The following is a 17,480-nucleotide window of genomic DNA, read 5'->3' on the forward strand; positions in this document are numbered from 1 at the left end:
CGATGACGAGGTATAATGTTTATGGGTTTGGTGGTACGTGGCCCTGTCTTCCCATGTTTTTATGAAAATCGTGCGTTACCTTCGACTTGTTACCGGTATATTATGTTTAGGATAATTTGATTCCCCCCTACTTTCTAAAAGGAATGAGAAGAAAAAGTATTAATGGGCAGAGTTGAGGTACGGATGCCATGCAAGAAGCGAACAAAAAACAAAACAAAAAAAAACTGACACGAGCACACTTAAGAAACACGTTCATATTATTAACATTCGCACATGTGCTCATATTATGAGAACACAATTTTATGTATGACACTCTTCACAATCTTAAGTAATATAATGTGCAGTTTAAATTGTGAACGTATACTTGTATTATATTAAAATTATAAAAGGAAATATAGTAAACAAACGCATATTTGCAAAGACTGGCATCGTATGTTGTTTTGTGTAAGTGTTTAGTAGGGGATTACATCGCTCATATGAACGTGTTGAAAGCATAACATATACATTGTAGGTCAGCGCTAAAACTTCAAAGCATCTTTTTTTGTATGATTGGTATGTTTGTTTTTTGTTTTGATTTTTACTGGTGTGTAAATCGTTTTCAAGTCTAGATCATCTTAAAAGACACCCTATTAGTTCATTCTAGATTATACCAAATGCACCTCTCCATCTCTTTATAGTTTTGTTCTGTCTGCTGTACTCGTTTGTTTAATGCAGTAGCATATGTTTCATAGATTTCACTTGTTTGTGTATTCCATCTGTTACTTTCATTAGGTATTCTGGATTCGACTCTAAATCGATGTTTGTTTATATTGGACTCTACAAGGGGGATCATATCTGTCTCAAGCCTTTGCATTTCTCTGTGAACTTCCAGTCAGATTTTACACAGTACTTATTACTGCTGTTATGATTATCAATGAAATTGATTTTAATAAAATCTCTTTCTCGCTGTATCAAATTCAAAAAATTACTAATCTTTCTTCTTTCTTCGTTGTTCATGTATATGAAATTAAGTTGTTTGTGAGAGTTATTCCCTTACAGCCGATTTCGTTGTTTAAGAGTAGCTTGATTTTTTGACTCTTGAAAAGTCAGATTAGCAGTAACGTCTTCATGACACCCGATAATTCGTTATAATCAGTGTTTGTTAGAAGTTTGCCTTGTTTTGAATAGTAATGTAGTGTCTTAAAAAATGAATGTGTACACGAGTAACCTCCTTAGATGGGGTTGATATAAAGGAGGCATTCCTCATAGGCAACCACAAGTAATCATTTCCTACCATGCTGACATTCCTTAACCCGTTGAGGACGAGTCCCGAGTATACTCGGGCAAGCGTCTATGGGAAATGCGTGTTGTAGCAATATCAAACCGTCCTCAACGGGTTAATCAATGCTAATCTGTTTATGCGAATGATCTTTTCCCCCGTATTACTTTGGTGATTTTGGTACGACGGAAAAAGAAGACTCAAAAGGGGCCCTTGAGAGTGAGACCAATAAGGTCCAACAGACCGTGGAGAGTGTCAGGCAGGGCTGTCAATAGGGCGTCTTTAAAGGTGAATCCAACATAGGGATTTCATTGACCAAATCACTGAACTGAAGGATATCGAGCAATTGATCCGGAACGAACTACTAGGCATGGCTCACGCAACCATTTTGGGGTAGACTGTATAGAAACGCACTTAAATGAGTGCATCGGAATAATGAATGTACCACAACATTGAGTCGGCAGCTCCCTCTTGTCATGGGTCTATAGCCGGGGTGAAACTTGCAGTTGCTGTTATAATCGAAATAGGGGTAGATCTTGCGGCGTCCAGTGGCAATGACCCCAAGAAGTGAACAGTGGCGCCAACCACGGACAAGCTGATTCGAGAACCATTCGTACAGGACAGATGCTTCATTTACACGCTTTTCAATTGCGCTTTACAAACGTAGGACTGAAGTAATGGATGATCATTAGTAAATCGGGAGGCAAAGGAAAACTTTTGTAGATCACACTGATCCAGAAACGATTCTTCGACCAGCTGAGCGTGGATCTCGGTACAATGGGTACTACTACTGGGTACAAACACAAAAATCGCGGGCAGGTGGAAACGTCAGCGTACTCGTGTGACCTCGGGGACATGCGAGCTATTCTGTTGTTAACCCTCCTTCATCAATGCATGGGATTATCACATGAAGGCCTTCTCGAAGGGAAGTGTTTTACTCCGCCTGTAGATTATGACCAGGTGAGTGTATGGACTATAACCGTGGTCCTTGTGTGACAGTTTTCGACGTCATCTTCTAGCTTTATTTTCCCGTCATTTTTCAAGACTCAAGACTTATCAACTCTCCTTTGTTAGAATATCAAAGCAAATATTTAGCAATTTAGAGCCATGTTAATACAACAAAGTGATACTGCAATCGCTTTTATATAATATATATATATATATATATATATATATATATATATATATATATATATATATAGTCGAGACAATGTAGATGACAAAAGATGTCGCATGAAGCCGGCTGTTACGAAGCTTTCGACCTTGGTCTTCCTCAGCTTTATTATCTGTTTATGAAATGAAATATATGTTTTTGAGCATAGCAAATCTGGAGTCATGAACACAATATAATTATCAAATACAAGTTCGGCATGAGTTAATAGCTTCATAGCATACTTGGCAACATTTTAGGCAATTTGCAACACATTCAACAATGTATAACTGTAAATGAATATAAAATTATAGTGAGTATATGTGGCATACAAACATATCATACAATAAATATAAAACTTACATCATAAATAAACTAAGAAATATAATTACCTGCTAAGCAGACGTGTGAGTTACTTGGGTGTCTTGTGGCTGTCTTGTGGCGGGATGTGAGTGATTATGTGATATTGGGGGAAGGTTTGTGTGCGGTGTTGCATGTCAGGCAGGAGTGGGGTAGTATAAAGAATTAGGTTCAGTGTTACAAGTTTGTCAGTGCAGATGGAGGGTTGTTAACAATTACGATACAATGAGCATTCTCGTGGTCATTAACCCCTACAGCTGGTTTACAACAATCAAAAGAGCAGGCATGGAACCCGGGTACAGACAAAGAGTGGATGGTGTGTTGCTACTTGTCCCTAACATAACACAGAAATATACAATGTACACACATATGTTGTATATACCAAAATTATTACTGACAAAATTTTCATGCTCTTATCACACAGTATAACAAATATATATATATGTAAATATATATATACATATATATATACATATATAAACATATATATATATACATATATATAGGAAGTGATGATTATAGATAAATAGACAGATGGATAGAGATGGATAGAGATGTACCCAGGAAAAACAATCATACTGTGCGATACAGTTTTGTTATACTATATATATATATATATATATATATATATATATATATATATATATATATTCATATTACCATAATGATACCTTTGAATATATATGAATATTCAAAAAAATCTAAACAAAATAATTCATTCATCATTCTATCCATCTGTCAGGAGCTTATTACAAGTATTAGGAATATTGTTCAGTCATGAACTCCCTTCTAAAGTGTAAAAGGAACAATTTAGAATCCAATACATATAAGAGATACTCCATTTTTAAAGCCACAATTGACAATGATTGATGAAGATGCGGGTTGCTTTAGTAGTTTGTTTGTTTTGTTTTGCTTTGTCTTGTTGTTGTTGTTGTCGTCGTCGTTGTTGTTGTTGTTGTCGTCGTCGTCGTCGTCGTTGTTTTTGGGGTCTTCCTTTACTCGAGAGATACCACAGTGTATTGCAAATATGATGGCTTTGTCTGGCGCTTACTGCATGAACCCACGTGAGATGTCTTACTGACTGTGTTATGATTCGATGTTAATTGATCTCCTTCTATAGCCTGCAGTTTTTACAGCTCTATATTTACTTAGTTTCTCCGAGAACGATGTTTCCTCTTCAGAAATCGAAATTAGGTTTCTGTATAACTAAGCTACTCAAACAAGTTTTCCAGGCCAAATATAGTTAGTAGAATATGCTACGGTACCTGAAGAAATTACATTTTTATCCATATATACTACACATCTCTGAGATCATAATATGCGCACAAAATGTACACTGTACAGAATTGCCTGTATTCATACATCCCTTGGACCTAAACTGATAACATTGCGTAGTATATAACGAGTGTCTTTGACTTTGCCGTAATTTCGTTTCGCCTGCACAGCTCATCGACCACGCGCACACCCACCCCTCCGCCTCGCCTCGCGTGTCCCGTCGCAGCGTCGATGCTGAGAGGATGGCTATACACGTCGAGTACCACCAGAGTGTACTGGAAAGCACATACAATGAAACCATACAGGTAAAGTCAAAGGGCCATGTTGGACCAGATAAAAGTTGGTTTAAAAACGAAAGAGTAAAAAGACTAAAATATTTCAAAGAGGAAAGTGTAATAAAATTCAAAAAGAAAATTTGTAATAGAAAGTTATGACACTGGAAGTTTCCCCTAATTCGGTTAGACAGCTCTTTTATTTCTATATTTATATGAAAAACTGTTTTGAGAAAATTGGCAGTACTTCACAATATTGCAAATCTCCCAAATTGTATTGTTTTTCTTTTAATTTCGCTCTTTCTTTTCAGACTATTCCATTTAGCAAGCGATTCGCCAGTGCATGACACATAAATGTGTGGGTGTGTGTCTGCTCATACATGTTTTCTCAGGTGTGTATGAGTGTGAGTTTGTTATTTTGATGTGCCGTTTTAAAGGCCCACTTGCTTTGGGAAACAGATATTGACAGCAACCCCATTACACCAAAGTTGTACACGGGTTCGCAATTTGAGGAGGCCATAACATCACCTAATGGAAATCTTTTTGAACCTGAACCCTTATCTGGCAACGGGTATTTCTTACATCTTCTTAAAGTTCTTATGTAGGATTCCAATAAAGCATTCGACATTATTTGTAAGTGTCATTTTCAAACTGTTTACTGAAGGGGAATTGAACATGAGGTGTGATGGCATTAGACGTCCAGCTAACTACATATTAATTCTTGTTCTTGCTTTTGCATATTACACAGAGGATTACCACTGAAACACTAAATCGGATAGCCAACCTTCTTCAAGTAAAGGGAGAGAGAGCAGATATTGCTGTCGACTGGTATGTCACACTCTGAATAATAATTCTGGTATCAATATTCACATGATTCACATGAATAATCGACCTTGCCTCGCCAGCAATGGAACACTGTCATTCACTATCGAGCTTTGTCAAACGTGTTAGTTGGGTTTTTTTTTCAATTGCAACTCAAATTTTTACTGTCACAGTAGCTGAGCACAAATCAATTGCGTGAACTGACATTCGTTTCCGTCGAAGTTTTACTGAAATTGTCCTCGGATGAACAATGCTGGAACTATTTCCCTGATCGAATCGTTTACTCATCAAATCTACGGCCTTTAATCCTACGTAAAACATAGTTTCTGTTCACAAGACTCACTTTAGTATCATACCTACATGACCTATTCCCTTCGATGACACAGACAAAGTTTTTTTTATAAACTTGTTACACCACACATACATTACATGATGCAACGTGGTTAACCCTCGATATATAAAGGCCCATTAATGTATAACATTTGTGACCCTGCATCACAAAACGAACACAAAGTCGCCGGACATGAAATTTGAGTTAAGAGCATATTCTGCAAGAGCAGACTTTAAACTTTAAAATGATGTATAACTCAAATCAAATGGACTCTCCTAACCTAGCAGTGTATCTAAATATTAGAAGAAAGCACACACTCGGGAAAAGTGTGAAGCGAGAAACCATTCTACCAAAAACTGTTCGAGATAAACTGCTAAAAACACACTTTCCTGCAGGTTTTATGATCCCAAATGTTACCATAATGTAGAAGAAGACTTGCTCTTTCAGAAAATATGAAAAAGTCAAGATCGGCTAGGTTGACCCATTTCACCTATATTCAGTCCTCACACAAAATCAGTGTGTGCGATTTCTTGTTTGTTTTGTGATGCGCGGTCACATTTGATCAATTTGATCGACAGGAAAATGAATTTGTTTGACAATAAAATGATAAATTTTATCATGACATTCCGAACTCGTTAAACACGCTGTGCGAAAATGCAAAGATCTAGCTACTGTCCCGAAGCTACCTTCTCATTCATGACGTTATGCCAGAATTCCAAATGAGATATCTTTCCAGACATTGTTCAGTAAATTTATTTCGGGTTCTGCAGTCGACACACATATCGAACAATGTCAGAGAAATAGGACGGGGTAACGGTGCTGTTGTTGCTGCTTTCTTAATCTGAACGTAAGTTGAATTGAAGTGAATTTATTTCCACGTCACGGGGTAAAACATCCTGATCAGCAGAGCTATTTTTCAGAGGGGTCCACATATTAATGAGCGTAACGTGTGTAAACTTGTATTGACGAATGTGTTTACTTGTGCGCGCATTGTAATGCTTTCGAAACCTTGACTCTGTCGGATCATGGGGCTACGTAGCTCCATGGTCGGATGGAACTATAGTGACGTCTGGTATTAATGGAGAACACAAACGATATCAATCTTTTCTTTATGGTCTGCTTCATTCATTTATATAGCCTTGGATTCATATGAATAGCTTTTGAAATCAGATCAACACAAAAGAACAAGAGCGACACATCTCATGGGTGTTATCTTTGCAACTCCATAAGTTTTTCTTTTTCTTTTTCAGGGAATCGACCTCCCTGTAGCTCGTAAATCGCAAACCCTTTCTTGGTTTTCTTGACGAGAAACTCGATGACTTATTCTTGCAACAACAACAAAAAAAAAAACGCAACCAACAAACAAAATGATATGCACACACACTCACGTTATACAATAAATTCGTCGTGGTCGTAGGGCCCTAGGCACATAGCTGAAAGAAAAGTACGATTTCCTCTGTTAGGTAAGTAAGAACAAGATTGAATATTAGTTTTAAAATAAAGCGTCAAATTTTGTGAGCACAGCAGGGCAAACGTAATCTAAATCGGATAAGAATGAAGAAAGTTATAACCTGAATGTTTGTAGTTATTAAACATTAATTATGTTATGACCATACAAGAGGCAATGAGTGAATTCAGGTTTTCTGGTACTTAGTATGAAAGTACGGTATTACTCCCCGGCTGAATAATTTCGAAATAATGAGAAGTTAGATATAGATATTAGTATCTGAGGCTTAGGTACAATTGCGTTTTAGCAAATCAAAAATGGAAATTTTATGATTTCTTGTGGACATGATACAGAATGCAATACAAGTATGTCATTAGGTGCCTGTATGGGCAACTGCCTATTTCATTCTCGCCGGAATCGGTTCAGAAAGTTGTCATTCCTTACATAAATATTGGGTCCCGTTTTATACTTAAACTTGTTATCAGTACCAACTGCCACATTCCTATAACAAATTTCGTCTCAGCCAATCAGATGCAAGAATTCCAATAGGTTATAACAACTATCGTAACTTGTTGATGATAAAGAACTTTTATGAAACGGGGCCATGATCGTATCTTTATTCTGCTGCCGTTGATGGCGTTGTTGTTGGTGGTGTTGTTGTGTAGGGAAATGGGGATTTTTAACTCTACCCTCGTTAATTCTTAAACACAGCCTTGATGATTCCCACCATGCAGGGCTTGTCCCCAAGGCACTGCTAAGATCGAAAACGGAACTAGATACTGCATCCACGAATGCGCTCGTCCGTATTGTCTGATTGAACTGCCTGAAAGTCACCTTGAGGTGAGTTTGGTGACGCCGATCTCTCTTGAATTGTTTAGTTTGTTTAATTGTTAATTGTATCAAGAATTGTATTTGTGAAATTATCGAATGAGACAAATCAAAGAAAGAGGATCATTGTGAAATATTATTAATCGACAATGACGCATTGCTTGCATTTATAAAAGTTGACGTAGCACCTATGGAAGTTACTTCGATTCTGTACTAAAAAGAATCGTACAACTGTTTGTAGGTTCCGTCTATTAACATTTTAAAAACGAATGTGTTCAGCCTTACCTCAGCTATATGAATATATAACAATATGAATGTAAAATTATATCTATATATAATGTATAACATTATATATACATATATTTTTATATAATGTATAACATTATATACAGTAGATATTATAGCAATAACCATTAAAAAAATGCATATGACAGTTCAATAATCATTTACCAAAATTATAAATTTTGTCAGCCTTAATGAGCGATTTTATGAAGGGGCATCATAACTTCATGATACCCAATCCACTGGTATCATTGCTTCATGAAAACAGGTGAAAAAATACAATGTTTATAGTAACAATGAAGTATAACAATCACCATTCATTTGAAGATTGAGAGAGGTTTTCATTAATTACGCTCGAGGCCTATATACCCCGGAATTTACGGTAGTCAGTTATTCATTTAGTCTTGTAATTCTTTATCAACTTTGTCGTTTGTTACGCTGTGTATTCATTTTACTTGTTTTTCATCATTAATTTACACTACCCTTCTGTCCTGCCCTTCATAGAAATGTTACACTTGTGAAGTGGAGAATGGAACGGGGAGGTTGTACGACTGCCGAGGACCTCAGGCAAACGACACGACCAGCTACGGGGTCCAAGACGTTCACTATGTACTACACGTGGCTGCCTTGTCGGATTCCTGTGTCGGAGGCATCTTGGCCTTTGCTAGTCCGTGTTATTTGAGATCCGGTGATTACAGGTGTGTTGCAGTATTGTTGGCCACTTGAAGACTAGTCAAATAAAAGCAACGACCTACATCAACAATGTCTTATGAGTCAGATCGGTGCGGATATTGTCACTTTACCATGAATGGTTAACCCCTAACAATTACTTTACATGTCAAAATTTGAATACGATTTATTTTCTGTCAGCGAAATATCCAGAATTTGTTCTCGAATTTTCGCTACGTGTTATCCTATTCTACTGCAGCTTGTCGCTTTCTTCATGGAGGCCTGCATTTATTTTGTCATCAACAGTTTCCCCCCTCCCCCCCCCAAAAAAAAAAATTAAACAAATTCGTGTCAGCTGGTTAAGAAAAGTGATTGCTATTTGAATGAGAGAAGCACAATCCCTTAATTAATATAATCATATAATTATATATGTATTATCATATTATAATCATGTATATATTTATATATGTACATTATGTGTTTGTGTAAATACGAAATACATTGTGCATACATCAGGTTCAGCAGATTCATCACTTCTATAACATTTATTGACTTGTATACTACTATATCAATGTCCTATTTATAGTTTTTTAAGTTCATTAAATATGGCATGAGAAGAAAAATGAATATCTATCTATTCTTATTCCATTTCATTTCATTCTTCAATCTAGTTGTTTTCATTGCACCTGATTATCTGTTTTCATCATACAATCTCTAGACCATTGATTGGCTTCATCAATATGTGTCCTCGATGGATAGACATTTTTGCCCAGTTTGATGAGGAGATTTTCGACATCATCATTCAGCATGAAATATTTCATGCACTCGTAAGTACTCGCAAGTCATTTCCTCCCCCCCCCCCCTTATCTCACATGCCAGGTATTCAATAAACCGAAACTTGGGGAATTTTGTTGAGTTTTTATAGATTTTCTCCGGCATGTGGTCCATGACCATGACCTAATCACCTTATGTTAGCATACAAGAAGTCATGCTCGGGCAATCTGTCAATCATATTGAGAAAAAAGTAGACCTTCGTGATTATTATCACTTTCAAAAATCATCATGAGGCTAAATCTTACATCCGGGACATTAGTCGTCAGGCTAAGTTACATTGCACTCATTCCTTGTAGAGAAGTTACTACAATAGAGGGTTACTACAGGTGAAATGCATTTTACCAAAATCGTTTAACAACAATAGACAGTGGGCGCCTCAAGCAATTTAAAGAAACAACAGTCATGTGGTTCGGTTACTTTCTACACTCATGCAAAATGCCGAGATAAAAAAAAAAAAAAACACACACACACACACACACCAGCAAAATGGCTATTGATATGGCCCCAGATTTTAAAACTTCCTTTTCAAAAACCACGACAAGCTAGCCTGGGATCTAGTGACTCCAAGCAGTCTCTTGGTTTAACACCTTAACAGTGCCATAGAGCTGTATAATATGAGCACACTAGGTGGGCTCAGAGACATCATGCTATACAAAAACCTTAGCCGTTGACTAGTGTTCACACTTTCAGTCATTTTTATTTTGTTAGCTGTCAATACGCATAAATAATGGTACTGTATTTCATGCCATTGCCTATTTTCTCTCTTCCAGGGCTTCAGCCCCGCACTATATGCATTCTTTAGAGATGAAAACGGTGATCCGAGGACTCCCGTCAACGAAACAACAGGTCTACCCGAAATCAATTACGAGTAAGTTGTGTCCAGCATGTGGGCAGTCATTCCACTGTAAAAGGAGCATGGAATCATTGGAGAAAGTGATGCCTTAATTGACCCTCTTAAACTGGAAACCTTTCACGAATATCGTATAATAATTGAGAGTGTGTCTAATGAGCAATTCAGTAGGATTCAACGTGTGCTATAAAGATAACACGAGGTACAGTGAGTTGCAACTTCCACCTGAAGAAAGTCAGCTGTACTGGATGACATATCATAGTCAACGAAAGATCCTAAGCTTCACGTGGAAGATTAACTTAATTCATGAGTGTTCAGTCGGTTGTCCGCCAAGTTTGTTTTACGAAGTGCAGGTGAGAATGATTAGTCCACGACATATGCCTTAAGGAATAGACAATAGACATTATGGACTGCATGATTCAAGACATTTACTTTCTTTAGACGTCTACTTCTAGCATTAAGCAGATGATGGATTTTAGCAACGCTTCTTACCCTAAGAGTTGAAGAGTGCCAAAAGGTGTGAAAAAGGAGCTCGACAAGTGACAAATTTTCGGCACTTTGACGTGGTTATGGGGCTGGTTGGAGTATAAACAATATTTCTTATCTTCTGTGTCTTTTTTTTTTTTCATCATCAACATACTGCTTTCTACTATTATTCAAGGCTTGGTGTATACCAGTGGAGTGATACTGTGATTAAGGAGGTGACGCTGGACTGGGATGTCAGAGACGGCGTGTTCAATCGTACCGTCCGACTCTTTGTCACGCCCAATCTAGTGGTGGGTTAAATCAGAATAAACTACTTCTCCTTTATAGGATGATATCATTGTAGACCTATTGATATTCATCAATGATTCCATTGTAAAGTTCATTTGGACATGGGCTGCATACATATGTCATTATTCGGATGATTATTAATATCATTATTGTTGTTATTATATTCTACAACAGAATATCCAACTCCTATTATCGTTCCATAACTGCATATCTCTAAATAAGTTCAAACGTCAAAAGAGGAGAACCGAAACTCCCCCATTCTTTGATTATATCAAAGTCTACTCGGTTAGTGTCGGTTATCTTAAACTTGGCTCAGCTTGAAGAGTTCTGTTTGGAAAACGGAGGACGTTTGATTATCATAGTGCATTATTTCTCTCATGTGTATTTTGAGAGAGAAAGAGAGAGAGAGAGAGAGAGAGAGAGAGAGAGAGAGACTAAGAGTTTAATATTCGAAAGTGGAGTTGCATGTATACACAAAATCCTGATAGCCCTTTGCCATGTTTGCATCTTTTTACAGAGGGAGGCGCGGGAACATTTCGGCTGTCCGACACTCGAAGGAGTGGAGATAGAAGATAACATGGGACAAACAGGAGGAACCGGTCTCGCGCACTTCGAGCAACGAATCATGGGAGTAAGTTTACTATTCTCTCTTCTCACTATGTTTATTTTCTTTTCTCTTTCTCTCTTTCATGTCTTTCGTCGCGTATAGAAATAAAACGGTTGCCATGTTTTAACATTAAGGAGAAACCACGGCAGAAAAATGGCCTTTGATTTTTCGCCTCCACATTTTGCACTGTATAGAAGGTCAAAATTTGCTCTAGAAGTGTATATTTTTTTACTCTTCTCCGCATTATGAACTTTGGAGATGTCTCGTTTATATCTTTAATTCAATGTGTGGAAGTAATGAACATGAAATAAAACAAATTGACATGAACTATAGAATTATATGTATATAAAAATATATTATATATATATATATATATATATATATATATATATATGTATGTATAAGACACTAAGTTGACACCCATCTAGCTAAATAGATTGTTTAACGGTTAACGACAATTATATACATATATATATATAAATATTCTTGAGAAGACAATTTCTCTTTTATGTGTCTTCGAATGTATCACTCAATTTCAGACCTGCCAGCACTGCTGATAATCCTGGTTAATTACGTTTTCCTCGTCCATTCTACAATAATAAACCTGAATATCGCAAAATACTAAGATCTCCATCGGGCGTATGAACCTAAAATATTCGGTAACATACTTTTCATCGGTTGCAACTGATTGACAAATTGCCCTACATCGACGTAAATAAGCACTGAATTGATCAGTGTTTTAGTAGTAGCCATGATAAAAAAAAAATCATGGGCGTACATACTCGAGCAGGATTCGAACCTACGACCTCCTGATCACCGGACAGGCGTCATCTCCACTAGACCACCGAGCTTTCGCCCGAAAGCAAGTGTTGGTTCTAATCCTTATAGCATCAGTTGTTGGATCTTTTGTCAATGCTATCGTCCTCTTTCTTTCTCTCTCTCTCTCTCTCTCTCTCTCCCTCCCTCTCTCTCTCTCCCTCTCCCTCTGACTCACTGTAGGGAGAGAGTATGACGGGTTTTATCAGCTTCCTTCGGATTTTCTCTCGCTTCTCCCTCGCCTTCTTCGAAGACACGGGCTGGTACAGCGCCAACTACGACCAGGCTGATCCTTTCAATTACGGCAAGAATCTTGGCTGTGATTTCGTCACAAAGAGCTGCAAATGGTGGATGGACACTAAGAGATCTAGGTGAGTTTCTTCATGTTTAACCTTCGGATTTTAATACTGATATTATTGGAAAGTGTATATCCTTCATTAGTGCACCTGAAAATACTGTACTGTATGCTTAGACCAAGCTCACATTTTTCTTAAAGAAATCCTTTCGAACCAAGAAAAGTATAGCATTCGACCTTGTGATTAAAAAAATACATTATCAAGCCTACAAGCAGGCTTACGTAAATGATATGACGTATTCAAGTGCTGACGAAATGCATTATAAAAAGTATTAAACTGTATGATTTTTTTTGAAGGAAGGCGTTTGCATGGTGTAGTACATAAGATATACTCGGTTTGCGGTTCACCATGTGTAGTCCTTAGAAGGACTGTTGGAATGACAGGAGAAAAGAAAGAGAGAAAGTCCGATAAGAGAAAAGAATTGAGTGATAGTATTCGAATACTATCACTCAATAACTTACCTCTTATCCGACTTTCTCTCTTTCTTTTCTCATGTCATTCCAACAGTCCTTCTAAGGACTAAACATGGTTAACCGCAAACCGAGTATATCTTGTTACACTGTATCTGATAAATAGGAATGAAATTGATCCCTCTGCAGAGAAAAGAATGATTCCATTCGAATTGATCATTGCGTAATTATTGTTTTCCCTATTCTACAATTCCCCAATTTAGCTATCAAAAAATCTAAGACAGGTGGAAATGTTGATCATTTTACTTTTCAGATTAACTTTGAAGTCTGCGTCTTTAAATGCTTTTTAATTCTTTATGTGCCATGTTCGCAAGCCCAACTCGGTCGACGACGTGCCAAGTTTGCATAATTCTTCTCAAACGCAGAAACCCATCCAAATCGATCGATAAATCGCTAAATTTCACAGTAAATTAAAAGCGATTCTTGCGACTTCATTCTTGTCACATGTAGCTTGCATTTTATGTGGTGATTGAATATCAGGCGATGTTTCCTGTTGGATAAAGTTTCAGTCACTATTTTGTGTACAAAAGTCATGACTCTACACAGCTACCGGTCATTTGGAAGAAAAACAATCATAGATTGTCATATAATTTACATCAAAGCAAAGCTCGGCATTTTCTCTCCAACTTCGGTTGGTACATGTTCAAAATAACAACAACCTATAAAAGTTACACAGATTTGAAAAACAGAATGTTTTCTGAACGCATGACTACGTTGCTGTCTCAGAATTGCGTGGGACACAGGGAGTTTACACCATGGCACATAAAGAGTTAAACAGATGATGACACCATAAATGCATCCTCATCAAAATTGGTTTTCTTTTTCCTTTCCCGTGCAAAGGGGAGATTCTATAGAGCCCTTCTGTGACCAAATAAACGCTCCCCAGTGTGACGCAGAAAGAGGGTTCTCTGGCAGGTGTAACCTAATGCGATTTGATCAACCTCTTCCAAGTCTTTATCAGGTAAATCTGTAGTACTATCCAACCGTCTCCAGATTGCTCTCATAAAAATATTCCGTATCATCTACAGCATGCATATCAGTATAATGTGATTGAACCAAATTCATGGTAAAGTCCAGTAACCGTCAGCTAATGTCCATTTTCAATTCCGTTTCTGCAAAGTATCGGCCCCTTCTCCATTATCAATAAGAACTCTTTCATGAAAGGGATATAGACCCCATATCACCCAAATATTTTTCAAAGAGATTTGTGATTTGTTGTACTATTGAGTGCAGCTAGAGTTTGTAAATACATTTACATGTAAATAAGCGTAAATAAAGATCGAGGACCTTTCACTATTTTCTCAAAGTCGATTATGAAATAATTGCATTCAATTTTCAAAAATCTTCGAATCATTCTGAAATTCTTATCGCGAGTGCATCCTTGTCACCTTAAAGATAGCTTCCGAGACGGCATGCAAAAAAGGGGTAAAATCTCTTCTCTTCAAATGATAAAGGTAGCTATAGTAGAATGTTATACGTTTCTTCAGATTCTTCTGCATAAATATTCAGTCGATATCAATGTAGATAATTGCCGTATCATCTACAGATACGTTATTTTCAGCCACTTACAATTATCAATTCCCAGTAACTGAGGCGTCGTATTTGTACGGGAAATAAAAATTCGAAATGGAAAACAAAGTGAGAGTTTCCTTATCAAACGTAAGAAGCGGTCGAGAATCTTAGGGATATGACTGCGGAACCAATAACTTGTATGAAGCTACCATCAATGGGTATAGTGGAGAGGCATTTCACTTTTTCCGGCATTGTATTTGATGAGACGCAATGCACGGCTGTACGAGTAATACTTGAAGTGACCACGAATGATATAATTTATTCAGCATTTCTTGAGGCATACGACAATGTCAGAATGGATGAATCAATACAAAATTACGTCAAAGAGAAAAAGAAAAAAATCAGCCAAATCAGGTAATGAAAAGAAAAGTACTAGGCCTAGTAGGAAAAGAAAAACTGAAAAGAAGCAAAGCTTTGTGTACTTAGGAATGAAATGAGCCAGTCCAACTTAATTGAGGTAGGGTTTGTTTTCAATACCAACGAAACAGAGTTTACTTTACCCTATTCATATACATACCGTTTCGTGATAACCCCGTAAATTTTTTGCTTTGAGTATACTGACTGGCACAGAAAAGCATACAGTAATGCCTGTCCACAGACCCAGTACAGAAATAATGAATGGAGAAATGATGTGATATAGCCTACCTGTTTAATCCAAAATGAAAATATAGATACATACTGCTATAAGAAGTGAAACTATAACAAGGAACAATCTATTCTAAATCAAAAAGACATTTCTCCAAACATTCCTCCAAACACACTTTTTGTTGCAGTACTTTGACTCCTTAACGGACGTAAACGAAACGGAGATCGCCTACTATGGCGGGCAGTATGGAACGGCTGACCACTGTCCATATGTCACTGTAAGTTGAAGTAATATGAGTATGATAGCTTAAACCCGCATTTGCTTACTTCTGATTATCATTAATAATTAGTTTATTGATCGATACGAATTGTTTTACGATTAAGTTTCGAGTATATCTTCATTATGTTTTTCATTTTGAATGACCCTTTACATTTTGACTAAAATTCTGCATGTGCAATCACATACATTTCACAATCAAAAGTCGTCAAACAATTTCTTTGACATTACACTAATACCGATGAAGTTGTTTTTTTTTTGTAGTGAATACATAAAGGTATACCGCTATCCTTTATTTCTGAGTTCAGACGTGTCAGTGCGATATTATTCTTTCGTTGTAAGATTAGATCCCGTCAGAGCAGCTGCCATCAACAATACGTACCTTACCTCTAGGTGTTGAAAGAATTAATCTCATTGTTAATATGTCAATCATTATATCTTTCACCCATCTAAAAAGCTGGGACTTTTTAGCATCACTTTGCTGGTCTTCGCAGACTAAATTGAAACCATGGTATCAATTCCTTCGGTCCAAGAGTAACATGTTTATATCTAATACCAATAGGATTGTCAGACGGTTCTGTTAGGGCTAATGTGGCATATTGCAGCAGAGATTATCATCTTTCACTGTCCCTTGGTAGTGATTTTTTTTTCTGTCTTCAATAAGATTTTTCAATTTATTCTCCTTTGTTTTATACGCATATTTTATGTATATAACCTTTAAACAGGGGAGTTTATATGAGTTGGGAAACGACTACAGGAGGACAACGTTTTAAGCAGGTAAATATGCGTTAAATTATTCTTTTTATTTGAAACTTGTTTGTTGGCCTCCGATGAAAAAAAAAAAGAATAATAAGGAGCACGGCCGTCCTCCTTTGTGAAATGACGGTGGTCATATTGAGATGTGATAATTCTCGTATCACTGATTTGGAATCTAATAATGCGATTCTGTGTCTATTGGAACCTACTCATGTGTATTTTCTGCCACAATAAACAGTGCATATTTACTCGTATATGCTCGTATACAAGGGCGTACCGAGGGGGGGGGGGGGTGTTTTGGGTGTTCAAACACCCCCCCCCTTTGCCAAAAGGGGGGGGGGGTGTTTGAGGTGTTCAAACACCTCCCTTGGGCAAAAGGGAGGTGTTTGTGCTATTCAACACCCCTCTTCAGCAATGTTTAGATGTTGACAAATGAAACAAAAGCTGTCTTTACCGCTTTTATTTCCGTTTCGAATTCCGTCTTTCCTTTCTTTTGCGTTCATTTTCTCTCTCTCTCTCTCTTCCTTGTTTTATCTTAATGTTTGTGTGGATGATGATACATTATGGAGTTACATAATATTATACGCACTAAAGAATTCGTGTACAGTACGTGTTAATATACAATGATGCACAGGATAGAGTGCGTTAGTGGAGGCGTATAGTGCACTCGAGTGTATTTACAATTGTGAAACATGCACGAGGCGAAGCCGAGTGCATGTTGCACTACATTGTAAATACCCGAGAGTGAGCTATACGCCTCCACTAACGCCACGAAATAATCTTGTGCATCATTTGTTTTATAAAATGGGTCGAAAATTCGAAAACTAACAGCATTTTTCAGCGTTTTTCACGTACCTTTGTGGGTCAAGACGTCCGAACAAGATGTTCG

At 37.2% G+C, this 17,480-nt stretch overlaps 1 protein-coding gene across 1 annotated transcript; it reads left to right on the top strand.

Annotated features, from left to right (window-relative positions):
* The first annotated feature begins 2,035 nt into the window (after positions 1-2,035).
* On the top strand, positions 2,036-15,845 carry LOC139723133 (leishmanolysin-like peptidase). Its single transcript, XM_071634398.1, has 12 exons — positions 2,036-2,218; positions 4,214-4,348; positions 5,064-5,143; positions 7,650-7,755; positions 8,530-8,723; positions 9,413-9,521; positions 10,299-10,396; positions 11,040-11,154; positions 11,670-11,783; positions 12,759-12,946; positions 14,242-14,362; positions 15,747-15,845. The coding sequence occupies exons 1-12, from the start codon at positions 2,036-2,038 to the stop codon at positions 15,843-15,845; spliced, it is 1,542 nt and encodes a 513-aa protein (XP_071490499.1).
* The last annotated feature ends 1,635 nt before the right edge of the window (positions 15,846-17,480 follow it).

The sequence above is a fragment of the Diadema antillarum genome, unplaced genomic scaffold, assembly GCF_040938485.1.
Source record: "Diadema antillarum isolate AM-2024a unplaced genomic scaffold, OU_Dant_1.0 scf00000181, whole genome shotgun sequence".
Classification (NCBI taxonomy): Eukaryota; Metazoa; Echinodermata; class Echinoidea; order Diadematoida; family Diadematidae; genus Diadema; species Diadema antillarum.

Coding starts and splice junctions, on each gene's coding strand:
- LOC139723133 (XM_071634398.1), top strand. CDS start 2,036: ATGGGTACTACTACTGGGTACAAACACAAAAATCGCGGGCAGGTGGAA. Junction 2,219..4,213: donor CGCCTGTAGATTATGACCAG/GTGAGTGTATGG, acceptor TCGCCTGCACAG/CTCATCGACCACGCGCACAC. Junction 11,155..11,669: donor TTGTCACGCCCAATCTAGTG/GTGGGTTAAATC, acceptor ATCTTTTTACAG/AGGGAGGCGCGGGAACATTT.